General features: G+C 48.4%; 2 protein-coding genes across 8 annotated transcripts in view; both read left to right on the top strand.

Annotated features, from left to right (window-relative positions):
• The window catches only part of LOC142851136 (paired immunoglobulin-like type 2 receptor alpha), a 54898-nt gene that overhangs the window by 24184 nt on the left and 14769 nt on the right, over positions 1-15945 (top strand). Inside the window, exon 5 of one of the 2 annotated variants that reach the window (XM_075975052.1) lies at positions 40-102. The exons of the other annotated variant lie outside the window; for it this stretch is intronic. The gene's annotated coding sequence lies outside the window, so the exon portion shown is untranslated. Of the gene's footprint in view, positions 1-39; positions 103-15945 lie in introns of those variants that run through there. 2 annotated transcript variants of the gene reach the window in all.
• Positions 4916-12225, top strand: LOC142840402 (paired immunoglobulin-like type 2 receptor beta). Of its 6 annotated transcripts, none has more exons than XM_075956955.1 (5): positions 4918-5133; positions 5441-5827; positions 8937-9126; positions 11339-11394; positions 11880-11968. In XM_075956955.1, exons 1-4 carry the CDS (start codon positions 4920-4922, stop codon positions 11349-11351), a joined length of 804 nt encoding a protein of 267 aa, XP_075813070.1. In that variant the 5' UTR covers positions 4918-4919; the 3' UTR covers positions 11352-11394; positions 11880-11968. The 6 variants fall into 6 exon arrangements, with proteins under 6 accessions (XP_075813065.1, XP_075813059.1, XP_075813058.1 ...); XM_075956961.1 differs by having other exon boundaries at positions 11339-11367; positions 11880-11943; XM_075956950.1 differs by lacking the exon at positions 11339-11394 and having other exon boundaries at positions 4916-5133; positions 5441-5776; positions 8940-9126; positions 11880-12225.

The raw sequence follows: 15945 nt of genomic DNA, 5'->3' as shown, positions 1-15945 counted from the left end.
TAGAAAACTGACTATGGAAATCTGTCCTCTTCTTCTTAGACACAGCACTGTCTGTTAGTCCCCAGCTAACAGAACTCCAGAGACCAGCATCGCTAACCAGGGTGGTGAGTTTTCATCAAAGTAGGGTTTGCTGGCCACACATCTTGCATCTCAACCCCTTCCTGACCATGGCCTGGGAATCAGAGAGCAGGGCTGCAGGCCTGTGCTGTGAAACATCCGTCCATGGACAGGTACAGAAGAGAACCCACTCCTGCCATGTGCGCTCTGACTTCCTTTCCTCAGAACCCAGGTCAATCTGTCTGTCTCTGGTCCTGGAATCCCAACTATGCTGTTTCCCATCTGTTCATGAAATTAATAACACTTTTTAATAAATATCCTACTCCCAGACCTGATCTCATGTCTCTCTTAATGCAGCCCCCCCTCCAAATACACATGAGACCTTAGAGAATAGCAGATTGTGTCCAGAAGCAGAAACACAGAGAGAAGCAGATAACAAGGTCTGCACTGAGAATTACTACATGAGAACCCTGTTCATCTCTCCTCCATGGACACTGACATCTCAGTCATAGCCCTAGGCCCCTCCATGCTTCTCCTCAGGTGACAGACCATGGTTTGCTGGGTCCCATGCTGGGCTTCCTTTCCTTACAGGCCCATCTACAAGCACTTGCTTTCCTTATTTCCTGCCATGTGGATATTCTGACCTCTGGGGTCTCTCCTAGGACAAGACTTTCTTCCTAAGTCCAGTTTGTCTTAACATTTGATAGTCAGTGGGTCAGCTTCTACCAAAGAGCATGCTGGGACATAAAAACAGCATCTACACTGACCAATAATGATGAAATCAAACCAGGGAGTGACCCCTGAGGGAGTAGGCTTAAGCATGAGGCCTCTGCGGGTCCAAGCACAAGTCTGGGAGTCCAAGGGGGTAGACCTGAAGCAGAGGCCTCTGTGGAAATGGGTCCAAGCCTGGGACCTCCGCATAAGTGGACCCTGATGAGGAACATCTAAAAAAACAGGCCTGAATCTGTGACTTCTGCCAAAGCAGGCCTGAGACAGCAATCTCCACAGGAGCAGGTACAAGAAAGCGACCACTGAGGGAGTAGGCTGGAGCCTGTGTCCTCTGCGGGTCCAGGTGGGAGCCCAGGACCTCCAAGGGAATAGACCTGAATGTGAGGGCTCTGCAGGTCCAGACCCAAGCCAGGGATTTCCACAAGAGCAAGCCCAAGCCAGGGATATCTGCAGAAACAGCCTGAGACAGCAACCTCTGCCAGAGCAGGCCTGAGGGAGTGAACTCTGCAGGAGCAGGTACAAGAGAGCCTTTGCTAAGGGAGCAAGCCCAAACCAGAGACCTCTGCAGAACAGGGAGTGAAACAGTGACCTCTGAGGTAGCAAGCCAGAGCTAGCAACCTTCACTGGAACAGGCCTGAAGCAGCAACCTCTGCCAGAACAGGCCCAAGGCAGCACCCACAGCAAAAAACAGCCCTAAGCAAGCAGCCTCCATGGGAACACGCACAAACGACCAACCCAACATTAGATAGAAGGCTGATCTCCAAAATATACAAAAAGCTCAAGAAATTGGCCATCAAAAGAACAAATAATCCAGTAAAAAAATATTGGAGTACAGACCTAAACAGAACTCTCAACAGAGGAATCTAAAATGGCTAAAAGACACTTGAGGAAATGTTCAATACCCTTTGTTATCAGAGAAATTCAAATCAAAACAACTCTGAGATTCCATCTTATACCTGTAACAATGGCCAAAATCAAAAATACTGATGACAACTTATGCTGGAGAGGATGTGGGGTAAAGGAAACACTCCTGCATTGCTGATGGGAGTGTAAACTGGTACAACCTCTTTTGGGTGTCAGTGTGGAAATTTCTCAGAAAATTAGGAAACAGCCTTCCTCAAGACCCAGCAATACCACTTTTGGGTTTATATCCAAAGGATGCTCAATTGTACCCCAAGGACATGTGCTTAGCTGTGTTCATAACAGCATTGTTTCTGATAGCCAGAACCTGGAAGCAACCTAAATGCCCCTTGACCAAAGAATGGATAAGGAAAATGTGGTACCTTTACACAATGGAGTACTACACAGCAGAAAAAAATAATGACATCTTGAGATTTGCAGGCAAATGGATAGATCTAAAAAACATCATATTGAGTGAGGTAACTCAGGCCCAGAAAGACAAACATCATATGCAGTCACTCATAAGTGACTTTTAGACACAAAGCACAGAATTCAAGTAGTAGGAGAGTGGATGGTGTGACAGATAGGTGGACAGATGGACAGTTGTCATCTATGGGTTATTTGGTGGGGCGGGGCCCACCTGGCCTCCACAGTGTGTTATTTGAGGGAAGTTTCTGAAATTGGATTGTTCAGACAGAAATAGGAAGGATTGAGCCTGTTCTCCGCCATCACTGTCATAGGAAAACACAGCTGGGTATAAAATCAGAGTCTGAATGCTGGGGACACGATCAGGAACTGGAGTCTGAAGAGTCACAGACACTGGCCTGAGCAGCAACAGGTTCTAACACTGCAGTCTGAAACTCCCCCTGGTCACATGTATACAAAAGCCCCATGTGTGCATCGGACAGCCCCAGGCTGCTCTTACAAAGAAGGTGCCCCTCTTCTATGAAAGCATCATGGCTGCAGGACCCAACATTGCTATTGGGGAAAACTGGGTTCCCACTACAGGAAAATGATTACAGCCTGCTGCACAGAAATCATCCTACAGCAGGGTCCCTAAGGGGATTCAACTGAGTCCAGTACTTGAAACTAGAACAAAGTCCATGATTTGGGATTGAGGGGCCAGCAGGTGTCAGCAGTGAGCCTGAGCACAAGGAACAGATGGGATCCTGAAGGACCAACCAGAGCCTGTTATGTAAAAATGCTGGAGATCAGCAGCTGATATAATGCAGCCTCATGGGACCCAGGTCTTCCTTAAGAGACTTAGGAACTGGGTGACCCTCACCCACAGACCCTGGATAGTAGGGCAAGGCCAGATGAAACCTGGAGGTGAATAATCAGGATCAGGAGGTCCCCTCTCAGACCTCACTGAGACTAAAGACAATGTTCATCTGGTAGAGTGCTTACCTGCTTGGCATGCACAGGACATTGGGTTCTATCTCCAGCAAGAGATAAATGTGCACAATGGGTCACACCTGTCACCCTGCACATGGGAGGGCAGAGCAGAGGTTCTGTAGGAGTTCAAAGTCATCCTTGGCTACATAACAAGTTCAAAGCTCAGCCTGGGCTACATGAGACCCCATCGAAGAAGAAAGGCCTTTCTGACAGTTACAATAGGCCCACTCCCCTCTCCTGACTGATGGCCCATTTGGGCCTAAATCATTTGAAAGGTTGTGTGCTCTGCATCTCCAAGGACAGGAAGGATGGATGCAGAAGTGAGTCCATGTGTAGCTGGTAGTGAGGCCATGGGAATGAGGGCCATGACCATGAGAGCTCAGGTAGTGGGATCAGAGGACCATGGGGACTGTGAGGAAGGCAGAGAAAGCAAACATGACAGAGGGTGCTGCACAGTGACCTGCAGGGAAGCATGGAGAAGGCTGTCAGTGCCAGGAGATCTAAGAGAATGGAGAGTCGCCTCTGTACATGTCACTCTGGAAGAATTATGCCACTTCCTCTGTCTTCCTGCCCTTCAGGGAACTGATGGCACCTTGTCATGGGGAAGGGTAGGATGACCTCCACAGAACCAGCCCTTTGGCCACCACAGGCACTGCCCCCACATCTCAAGACTTGACTATTCACAGTCCAGCTGTGTTAACTCTCAGAGATGTCCCAGGAAATATATCATGACTGACACATTGCTGCTCTGAACCCTTTTTGCCCACTGCATTCAAAGAAGGTTCTAGAACAGCCACAGCTAGAAGGAATCACTGCAGTGTTCTGTGGGAACAGCCTCCCTGGGGCCCAGCGGAAGATCCATGGCTTTGAGGAGAGTTCAGAGGCTGCACCGAGCAGGAAGTCAGTGTGGAGAGTGAGACTAGGAGAACTCAGCTGGACTGAAGTCCAATCACCTGCCGTGTGCCAGTCATGTGACATGTGCCAGGCTTCTCTGACCCTTGATTTCCTCTTCTGAGTGTGGGTTAAGGGTAGCAGGAGGCAAAAAGGTTCCTTCAGAAACTGGAATAGCTCTGGAGTCACTGTCGAGGTGAGGGAGACAAGTCTATAACTTACCCAGAAGCACAGGGAAGTTACAGACTCGGCAGCAGCAAGTGCCAGGGCGAGAGTGTCCACTGGGCCTTAGTTTTCCAGGGTCGCTGTGAGGAGTCCCTTACAGGCAGCAAGAGTGCAAAGAGCAGACGATGGTGGGGGCACCAAGCTAGGGCTGGGATTGAATGTGTTTCTTCACCACCTCCTTCCTTGTGTGTCTTGTGAGCAGAAAATGATCATTCCCTGAACAGCCATTATGAGAAAGAGGAGAGAGAGAGAGAGAGAGAGAGAGAGAGAGAGAGAGAGAGAGAGAGACAGAGAGACAGACAGAGAGAGACAGAGAGAGACAGAGAGACAGAGAGAGACAGAGAGACAGACAGAGAGACAGAGAGAGAGACAGAGACAGAGACAGAGACACACACAGAGAGAGAAACACAGACAACCAGCATGAGGGGAGACATAGTGAGAAACAGACTGAGGGGAGGGCAGAAGTGGAAGAAATTATGAAGCTGAGGAAACAGTGATTGCAGGCTGCATAGGGAATGGGAAAGACTGGATGACAAAGGAGGTCAAGGTGGAAGAGAGGAGAGCTTGGCATGCAGAGGTCAAGGCTGTATCTTCCAGCCAAAAATGGGGGCTGGGCTCAAGGGCACAGTCACCTTCTCAGAGACCACAAGGGCAGATCTTGTGCAACACGGGGAAGAAGAAGCCAGAATGATAAAGGAAGTTGCTGGCCACAGGAGGTGGAGATGGGGAGGTCCTGCCCCCACTCAGTCCTCCACATACAGCTCAGGGGATGGAATCATTTTTGTTCTGATTGTCTTCTGAATCCTGACAACCCCAGGGACCCTCCACAGGACCTGTTCTCCCTCCTGATGTCTCTGCTGGTCTCTCTTCCTGGAGGGATTCCAGACATGGCTTGGGTCCTGCTTCTGCTGCTGCCAACAGCCTGCCTGCAAGCTGGTGAGTGGTGGGGACCTCACTACAGCAGGTGTGAGTGGGGCTGGGAAGAGTCGGCTGGCATGTGGACAGCTGACTGCTAGAGGAGCAAGTCTATGAGCCAACCTGTCCTCTGTGCCCCAAGAGAAAGCTCATCCTCAGACTTGGTCCAGCCCAACCTTTCCCCATCTGTCCTATCTCATATGGGACAGTGGGACATAAGGACAGTTTTCTCCTGTCTCCCACACCTTTCTATGGGTGATGAGTCAGGAAGCTCTGGGTTGTCCATTCCATCCCTGAAGTGGCTTCAGATTCTCCCCATCCTTCTCAGGGAACACAGCAGAATCCAACAGAGAAAAGCTTTATGGATTTGGTCAGCCAACACGCATCTCTGGTGTCCAGGGCCGCTCCATCGAGATCCCCTTCTTCTTTTACTTCCCCTGGGAGTTGGCAAAGGATCCACAGATGAGGATTTTCTGGAGATGGCAGCACTACCACGGGGAATATATCTACAACTCTTCCTCGGGTTTCATCCATGAGCATTTCAAGGACCGGCTCATCCTGAACTGGACACAGCCTCAGACATCCGGAGTCCTCAGAATCCTGAACTTGAAGGAGAAGGACCAGACAGTGTACTTCTGCCGAGTTCATCTGAAAACGACAAAAGGCATGGAGAATTTTCAGTCAATCAATGGGACCCAACTCACCGTCACTCCTGGTGAGCCACCCTGGCTCAGGCTTTGATGCCTCTGGCTTCCTTGTCCCCTAGGTGTCACCTCAGGCTCCACAATTCTGACCTTGGTTTCAAATTCCTTTTCCTTGGCTCTGACACAGGATCTTTCCACTGTGGTTGTGACAAGTCTTTGCTGTCTCCTCTGACCTGTCTGTCACCCTCTGCTCAGATGGAACCCCACCACACTCTAGGTCTCAGCATGAGGCCTTCCCTCTAGTTCACCCCCTTTCTGGCCAAACTAACCCTGCAGTTCAGGTCACTTTCTCCTTCCCCGTGACTCTGAGGTGGATTGACTTTTCCAGAATGTAGCTGACTCACTTGGTCCTGTGTCAGGGCTCCAATTAGTCCCTGTATGGAGCATCTCCACACAGCTCCAACCTAAGCCCAGAACATACAGTAGATGCCCACGGGATGTTCCTGGTGTCCTACAATCCAACTGTAAACTGACATCTGTCACCACAGTCCCCTATTTCCTGTCCTAGCTCCCAGGATACATCCCTCACCTCTCCCTACCCACTCTCTGGTTCAGGAAACCAAGAGATAAGGCACCTCAAGGATGATTCTAACCCTTTTAGCTGCCTGGGTTTCCTGTCTTCAGTCTGAACCACTGTAGCATAGGGAGGGCCCTTTTAGTGTTCTCCAACTTACATCTCTTAGCAAGATGATTTCTGCACCCCAACACTGATGGGGGAGTGTCATATATCAATCTGTTGATTTCATTGGCTAAGCAATAAAGAAACTGCTAGGCCCATTGGATAGGCCCACCCTTAGGTGGGTGGAGTAAACAGAACAGAATGCCAGGAGGAAGAGGAAGTGAGGTCAGACCCAACAGCTCTCCTCTGGGGAGCAGATGCCTTCAGCAGAGACGCCATGCTACCTGCTCCAGGGAAGACGCACGCTATGAAGCTCCGACCCAGGATGGACTTAGGCTAGAATCTTCCCGGTAAGCGCACCTAGGGGCGCTACACAGATGATTAGAAATGGGCCAGAGCAGTGTTTAAAAGAATACAGTGTCCGTGTAATCATTTCGGGGCATAAGCTAGCCGAGCCGGGCAGGCGGCTGGGGTGTTTGGGGACGCAGCCCCGCTGCCGCCCCATATTACTACACAACACCTCTCATCTAAGCTGCCCAAATCCTCATATGAAAAATACCTGAGGTGTTCTGAGCACTGCTTAAACCAAATTTGCATAGGCTTTGCACCTTCAGAAAAATTTCAGGCAAGGATCACATGGAGAGGACAGGGGACAAAATGTAGCAGTCACAAAAGGAAGATTAAGGTGAGGTGCTAACACTCTGGAGTCAAACCAGGTGTAAATCTGTGGGAATTCTCCCTACAACTCTCTTATAGGGTCTCCATTCTCAACTCCCCTCTCCCCTTCCTTGCCCTCTTGCCCTTACCTCGCCCACACAAGCCCCAAGGGTCTTGGGAACCAATGCCCCCATTTTCATGATGCGGCTGCTCTGTCTTCTGATCCTTGCCTCTCCTCTGAAGCAGAAGTAACTGCAGACCCATGCACTGGGAACACTGAATTTAACTCTATGCTGCTGTTACCCCTGCACCCTTTAAATGGCCCTGCAGGAGCTGGGAAGTCTATGTGCTTCCTCGTTGCCCACAACCTTGCTCTGTTCTCTCTCTCTCTCTCTCTCTCTCTCTCTCTCTCTCTCTCTCTCTCTCTCTCTCTCTCTCTCTCTCTCTGTATATATATATATATATATATATGTATATATATATATATATATATATATATATATATATATATTGGTGTTTTGGTTTTTATAAGACAGGGTCTCACCATGTAGCGCTGGTTGTTCTGGAACTCACAGAAACCTGTTAATTCTGTCTCCCGGGTGCTGAGATAAAGGCCTGAGTCACCACATCCAGCAGTGGCTGTTGACTGGATTAAAGCCAGCCTGTGAGAGGATGCCCACAGCACAGTTCTTGTGCAGTCTCTACGGCTGCCATGTTGACCTGATGTAATGTCTAACCACAGCTGCCAGGGCTCAGAGAAGAGAGAGAAAGACCTGTTTCCTGGGTCTAGAGCAGTGATTCTCTACCTTCTTAATGGAGATACCCTTTAATACAGTTCCTCACGTTGTGGTGAAATCCCCCCCCATTATTTTTATATCTGATTCATAACTGTAATTTTGCTACTGTTATGAATCATATTGTAAATATATAATTGCATGTTATCATTTTATTCTACCACTGTGGGGGTAGCAAACCACAGGCTGGGAACTGTAGGTCTAGTGTTTCCAAATAGATAAAAGTGGACTTTGACCTTAGTGAGGATTGCAGAGCAGATGAATGTATGCTGCCCTGTACTGAGCTGGACACCTACGATCAAAATTATATATTTTCTGTTTTACATTTTGTGTATTTTGGGTGTGTGATCATGAGGGTCTGTTAATTCACGTGTGTCTGTCTGTCTGTATGTCTGTATGTATTGTGTAATCGCTGACAATTCTTCATATGCATTCAGAAGCTAGAGGAAAAATTCAGGAGCCATTCCCTTATTTTCTGAGACAGTCTCTCACTAGTGTCAAGTTTACCAAGTAGATAGACTAGACTGGCTAACCAGTGAGCCCCAGGGACATGCCTGTTTCCGCCTCCTTTTACTGGGACACAACTCACTCAACTCTGTTTGGTGTGGAACTAAATATACAGAGACAGGCTGGCTTTAACTCACATAGATCTGCCTGCCTCTGCCTCTAGGGCTAAGATTAAAGGCCATGCCCAGCTCACCAAGCTCTTCAAAAGGATTCTAGGGATCAAACTCGGGGTCTAAATTTCCTGAGAGCAATCACGATACAGACTGAGACATCTGTTTGTTCCATGCATTTATGATCAAAACAACTGTATTTCTATGACTTAATTATCTGTGACAAAATGTAAATCTGAGGACACACAGACAGGAGAGGTGGAGGTGTGCACTGAGCTTGCTCTCCTGGAGTCTCAGCCTTCAGCATGTGTTCCCCTCTGTGAACTTCTAACAGCTGCTCCCCATCCCACCTCCCACAGAGGAGACAAGATGTGACACTCACCCCATCCCTCCTCATCCAGGGAGGATCTGCTCACTCCTCATCTCTCCCCAGCAGTCAGAACCATCACAAAGAGCCCCTCCATCGTCACCTCTGCAGTCACCACGGCTGGCCTGGAGGACACAGAGGGCCAGAAGAATCCTTCACTTGTGAGCCTGGGAGCCACGATTGGGGTGGTGGTGGCCACTGCTCTGCTCATAACCCCCGTCTATGTGATGCTGATCTTCCTCAGGTGGAAGAAAAGGTGAGTGGTCCAGGACAGGCTCTCACCTGAGCTTACCTCTGAGTTTTCTCAGTTGTGGGACATGGAGATAGGTATGTGTATTAGTCAGGGTTCTTTAGAGTAACGGAACTTTTATGGAATGTATTTATATATGTGTGTGCATATATATATATATGAATTTATTGGAATGACTTACGGCTGCCTTTAAACAATGACTAGTTTTGAAAGGAAAGACCAAGAACCCAGTAGCTGCTCCGTCCACGAGGCTGGGTGTCTCGGCTGCTCTACTGGGATCTCGAAGACAGAAATGAATGTGTGACAGAGGTGAGGGCAAGCAGGTGAAAGACACCCTTCCTTCTTCCATTGTCCTTACACCAGCTTAAAACAGAAGGAGTGGCCCAGGTGAAAGGTGTGCCTTCCAGAATCATGGTCTGGATCCAAGGCATGCTGTCTTCCTCCCTCAAGATCCAGATTCCAAGTGTGCCCTCTGTGTCTGCATTATAGTTCATTCCAGATACAGTCCAGTTCACAGCCAAGAACAGCCAGCACAGGAAACTTGTGCAGGGCAGAGAACAGGGAATAGAAGGACAGAAAGGAGGCTGAACCCACCCAGGACTGAATCTGCTTCTAATTCCTTAGAATCCTAGCTGGAAATTAGAGGATCAAGTGTAGATGAACACAGCCTGCTCCTAAGGAATTCAAGGGGCATGCAGGAGCCCCAGGGGCTAACTGCTCATTTGGAAAGAGCTGTGACTGCTAAACAAGGTCTGAGGTAGAGCAGCCCTCAGTGACAGCATCTCACAGGAGGTGAGACCATGAAGAGAGAGATATGTTTGAGTTGGGAATATGGTATCTATACAAAAAGGAGGACATGGTGTGCAATAAACTCACAGGTGAAAAGAACATGTCTGGGAAGAAACTACACAATAAGAGGTGAAATATTTGTACCCTAAAAACGACACACTGCTGAGAGAAACTACAGAGCAGCCAGAAGACAGCTCAGTTGGTAAAGTGCGTAACCCACAAACACAAGGACATGGGTTCCATCCCCAGGATTCACAGATAAAGTTGACTACATTGACAGATACTGAACAGGAAGAGACGATAGGATCCATGAGGCTCACTATGCTTCCAGGCTTTCCCAATCAGTGAACCCCAATCAAGGGCAGACCTGTCCCCAAAGCTATAGAGGACAGCTCCTGCAGGATGATACCCAAGGTTGTCCTCTACCACCCACATGTGTATGCACGTATGCAAATGTACACATACATATATGTACTGCATGACATAAATTTATAAAACGTAGAAAAATACTGAAAAATATATGGATATTTGCATAATGGAAACATTTATACAATAACTCCTTATAATGCAAAGCAGTCTAGAAAGTCAATGCAGTCTCTGTTCAAATCCCAATTGCTTTTTTGTAAAGACAAATGATTTGTCTTCTAAAATCAAAAGGATTGTAAGAAACAAACATGGGGACACAGTAGGAGACACCCTAATTCCAGCATTGGGAAGCCCATGGGGGGAATTAAGAGTACAAACTCATCTGAAGCTACATAGAAAGTTGAAGGTGAACCTGGATTCCACAAGACCTTAAACACACATAAAACAAAGGCAGTGTGGACCAGATTCAGATCAGACTTAAATCCATGGTAAGAAGACTACAGGACAGGAACAGAGATGAGCAGATAGTGGAGTGTATTGGAAAGCCCAGAAACACAGACTTGAACATGCAGGCCCTGGTTTTCAGAAGGGCTCAGCCCTGCAATAGTTAAAAAGTGGAGCTGAGAGGTGAAGAACAGAAGTCTGGGAGGCAGCAGATCTGACTGAGATTTGAACCCCGAGACTGAATCTGCAGGGAGCAGCAGCTGCACTCACAGGGAAGCCAGGGACCCAGGTTCCAGGAGACAAAAGGGAGGCCTGGTGAGTGCAGAGCAGGGAGAGCAGGGAGGGGACATGAGTTCAAGGCAGGGGAAGGAAGCAAAGGGAGAAGGACATGGACAAGGGGCAATGGACAGGAGAGCTGTCCTCTGATTGGCTGTGCTGTGCAGAAGGACAGCTGAGGACTGGCCTCAGGTCCTGTGGACTCTCAGATTTGTCCCTGTTTGGCTGCTACAGAGCTCTTTGCTGCCCTGCGCCCCTAATGTTGTCTGAACACAAAGAACAGCTGAGAGGCAGACAGAGGATCAGCATGGCTGCCACACTGACACTGGTTCTTCTCCTACAGGCCAGCAGACTAAAGCCAAACCCAGCCAGGTGAGCGGCTGTCATCCCAAGGAGCAGGTGAGGGGCTGTTTGAGGAAGTTTGTCATGAGAGACATGCAAGGGAGCTAAGAGAGATGACTGAGTTAGAAACCCTTGCATGTGGCAGGAGGACCTGAGTCTGACTGGGAGCATCTGCATTATAAGACAGGGAGGTGACAGGAACTTGTACACCTAGCCCTGGACAAAAGAGACAGCCAGAGTCATAGAGCTATCTGTCCAGCTAGTCTAGCCGAATTGCTGAGTTCCCGACCAATGAGAGACCATGTCATAAAAAATAATGTGTGTGACTCCAGGGGATAAATCTTGGTCATAACATTTTCCAAATTTACTTTAAATGAAGTATTTCATAATTACGTGTTAGAGGAGAAAAAAAAAAGTGGGGAGCAGAGAGAGCTCAGTGGGAATAGGTGTCTGCAGCCGAGCCCAGTTGCCTGAGTTCATTTTGGGGACACAAATTGCGCAAATAGAAAACTGACTATGGAAATCTGTCCTCTCCTTCTTAGGCACAAAACTATCTGTTCGTCCCCAGCTGACAGAACTCCAGGGGCCAGCATCGCTCACCAGGGTGGTGAGTTCCCATCAAAGAGGGATTGGTGGCCACACATCCTGCATCTCAAGCCCTTCCCTCACCATGGCCTGTGAATCAGAGAGCAGGGCTGCAGGCCTGTGCTGTGAAACATCCGTCCATGGACAGGTACAGAAGAGAACCCACTCCTGCCATGTGCGCTCTGACTTCCTTTCCTCAGAACACAGTCAATTTGTCTGTCTCTGGTCCTGAGATCCCAACTGTGCTGTTTCTAATCTGTCCATGGAGTTAATAACATTTTTAATAAATGTCTTCCTCCCAGATTGATCTCATGTCTCTCTTAATGCAGCCCAACACACAAACATGAGACCTTAGAGAACAGCAGATTGTGTCCAGGAGCAGGGACACTGAGAGAGGCAGGGACCATGGTCCACACTGAGAACCACTGCATGAGAACCCTGTTCCTCTCTCCATTCTCCCTGGACACTGACATCTCAGCCTCAGGCCCTGGCCAATCCATGCTCCTCCTCACGTGACAGACAAGAGCTTGCTTGGGTCACAGATTGGGCTTCCTTTCCTCACAGGCCCATCTACATCCACTCTCTTTCCTTACTTCCTGCCATGTTGATATTCTGACCTCTGGGGTCTCCCCTTGGACAAGACTTCCTTCCCAAGTCCAGTCTGTCTCAACATTTGAAGTCAGGGTGTCAGCATCTACCAAGGAGCATGCTGGTACATAAGGACAGCATCCACACTGAACGATAAGGATGAAATCCAGGCTGCTTTCAAAGCCAGAGGTGGTGCATGGGCATTTGGCAGTACGGTTGTAGTTGGCCCCCATATACCCATAGGGAGTGGCACTATTAGGAGGCATAGCTTTGTTGGAGTAGGTGTAGCCTTATTGAAGGAAGTATGTCATTGTGGAGGTGGGCTCTCAGGTCACCTATGCTCAGTCTATGCTCAGGATAGATACAGTTCACTTCCTGTTTCTTGTGCATTCAAATGAATAACTCTCAGCTTCTGCCCCAGCACTGTATCTGCCTGCATGCTGCCATGTCCCACCATGAAGATAATGGACTAAACATCTGAAACTGGAAGCCACCCCAAATTATTTCCTTTATAAGAGTTGCCATGCCCATGGTGTCTCTTGTCAGCAATAGAAACCCTAAGACAGGCGTGCTGATTCAGATCCACCAATCACAGCCCTGCATAGATGCAGCTCTTATTCCATCAGTGACAAGTCTTGAATGTGTATCAATTAGGGGCCTTTGCTGAGTCATTGGAAAACTGTCCCATATTCATGGGAGTAGCTGAAGCTAGGAGGGGTGATGGAGAAGTCACCAAGACTTCTCATGACTAAAGTAGAGTCTCCTGGGGCAGCTGTGAGATGTCTGCTGTGGTGTAACTGGATCCAAGCCTCTGAGGCTGAACTCAGCAGCAGGTGTGGTCACAGGGATCTTGGCAGATGGGGTGGTGTCTTCCCTGAGCATCCGTGAGGTGTTCACACAGGCAGGCTGCCATGGTGATCATCTTCCCAGTCATCTACAGTATGGTTAATTCACTATAACCTCCTTCCAGGGAGCTGGGCACAGAGAAGGGTTCTCATGGATGTTCCTCCAATAGTCATGTGACTTGTCATGTCAGTTTCCATCGTTCAAAAGGAAGGAACAACAAAGGGGCCCACGATAAAGGCTTTCACAGATCCAGCATTCTCAACATCATTTACATAAAATGCCCTCAGGGAGAAAGGAACATGATGTTCGAATGGGAGCAGACATGGGGTTTAGCCGGACTACCAATCTTTAGGGTTTGTGTTCCCCAGCCAGAGCCATTCAGTAACAAAAAGTTCTAGAGGAATCCGGGCATGGTGGAATAAGCCTGTAATCCCAATGACTGTCAGTAGAGATAGCAAAGTTATGAATTGGAAGCTATCATTAGTACCTATAGAGTCTGAAGCCAGCCTGGGCTACATATGACTCTGTATTGAAACCAACAAAGCAAAGCTAACTGAAACGCAAGACAGTAGAAAGGTCATGGAGTCAGGTCATCCATTAGTTCACTTTGGTTGGATATAGAGAACTTGAAGATATGACTAGTTTTTCTTTAGATTCACTGAAATAAATTTTGTAACTATTAATAGTTTCATTTAAGCAATATAGAAAGTTGAAGAGGAAATTGAGAGTTTCTCAGGTTCTGTGACCTCAAACTCAATGGCATGTGTGTTCCTTCCTCTGCCTTGGCTATCTGCAGAACCTGGGAGATTTCATCCGGAGGAGTAGGGGGCTGATCTGGTTACCCAGCCACTCACTGGATTTTAGGACAGCATAAAGAGTCTCTTCTTGGGGCTCCCCTCTACAGGGGTGCAGGGAGGTGCTCACACTGAGGTTGGAGAGCACATGAAAGATGTTGATGTCATCAAGGGTAGAAAAGAGCGTTCAGATGGGGGCGGGGCAACTGTGCTACTGTGATGTCCTAGTGCAGCCTGAGTGTCCTGTCTACACCACAGGCCATCATCCTCCACCCTCTCTCTAGCATCCCCTCAACTCTCTCGGGACCCAGTCAGGGCAGCTACTCTGGGTTCCTTCTGGGCTGCATTAGTTGTCACTGGGGTAAAAAAATTCAAGGAGTTGGAGAGAGGGAGAGTGGATGGTGTGACAGATGGATGGACAGACGGAGAGTTTTCATCTATGAGTTGTCTGCTGGGGTGGGGCCAATCTCCCCTTTACTGTGTTATTTGAGGGAAGTTTCTGGAACTGGATGGTTCAGGCAGAAATAGGAAGAGCTGAGTCTATTCTCTGCCATCACTGTCATGGGAAAACACAGCTGGGTATAAAATCAGGGTCTGAATGCTGGGGACACGATCAGGAACTGGAGTCTGAGAGTCACAGAGACTGATCTCTGGAGGCCGTGTTTACTCGGGATGAGGACTGGGTAAACATGTGGGGCACATCAGCTATGGGTGTCTCCCTGCATGACATGTCTGTGTCTGTATTCAGCTGCACATGTGTGCACGTGTGAGCTCCCCTATGTGGAGGCCTGCAGACAACCTCAGGCATTACTTACTCGGGACACATTCACCTTGGATTTATTTCTTTGTTTGTTCTTTTGTTTGTTTTGGTTTTATGAGACAAAATCTACATAGCCATTGCTGGCCTGGAACTTGATAAATAGACCAGGATAGCCTCAACCTCACTGAGATCCACTCACGTTTGCCTCTGACTCTGGCTCTGCCTCCCCAAAGCTGCAATTAAAGGCATGCACCACCATGCCTAGCCCACTTTGGATTTAACTTTTAAAATTACGCTTATTTATTCTGTGGGTGCGGGGCACACTTGTGCTACAGCCTGAGCAGCAGCCAGGTTCTAACACTGCAGTCTGACACTCCCCCATGGTCATGTGTATGTAAAAGCCCCATGTGTGCACACTACAGACCCAGGCTGCTCTTCCACTGAAAGTGTTCCTCCTCCGTGAAAGTGTCGTGGTTGCAGGGTTCTGTCACTGCTGTCAGGGGAAACATGAGGAGACTGCAGGAGACTGACCACATCATCCTGGACAGAAACCATCCCTCAGCAGGGTCCCTGTGGGGATCCAGCTGAGTCCAGGACTTGTAACAACAGAGCCCATGACTTGGGATTCAGGTGGCAGCAGTGAGGTTGAGCACCTATAGACCCCACTAGAACCTGTTGTATAAAAATGCAGGGGTTAACCAGGCAGTGGTGGCACATACATTTAGTCACAGCACTAGGCGGGCAGTTGGATATCTGTAAATTTGAAGGCAGCCTGGTCTACAGAGCAAATTCCAAACAGAACCAAAGCTACAGATAAACCCAGTCTCCAAACCATACATACATAAATAAATAAATATTAATAACTCTAGGGTCTAGAAGCTGACATATGTCAGGTGTAATAAGGTCTGCCCCTCCTAGAGACTCTGCAATTAGGTGACCTTTTACCCACAGACCCCAGACAGTAGGGCAAGGCCAGATGAAGCCTGGAAGTGAAGCTTGGATGCTACATCTGCACAGACATCTGGAGCCCTAGAA

The sequence above is a fragment of the Microtus pennsylvanicus genome, chromosome 1, assembly GCF_037038515.1.
Source record: "Microtus pennsylvanicus isolate mMicPen1 chromosome 1, mMicPen1.hap1, whole genome shotgun sequence".
Lineage (NCBI taxonomy): Eukaryota > Metazoa > Chordata > Mammalia > Rodentia > Cricetidae > Microtus > Microtus pennsylvanicus.
Note: the sequence above shows the minus strand (reverse complement) of the source record. Positions and strands in the feature narration are given on the sequence as shown.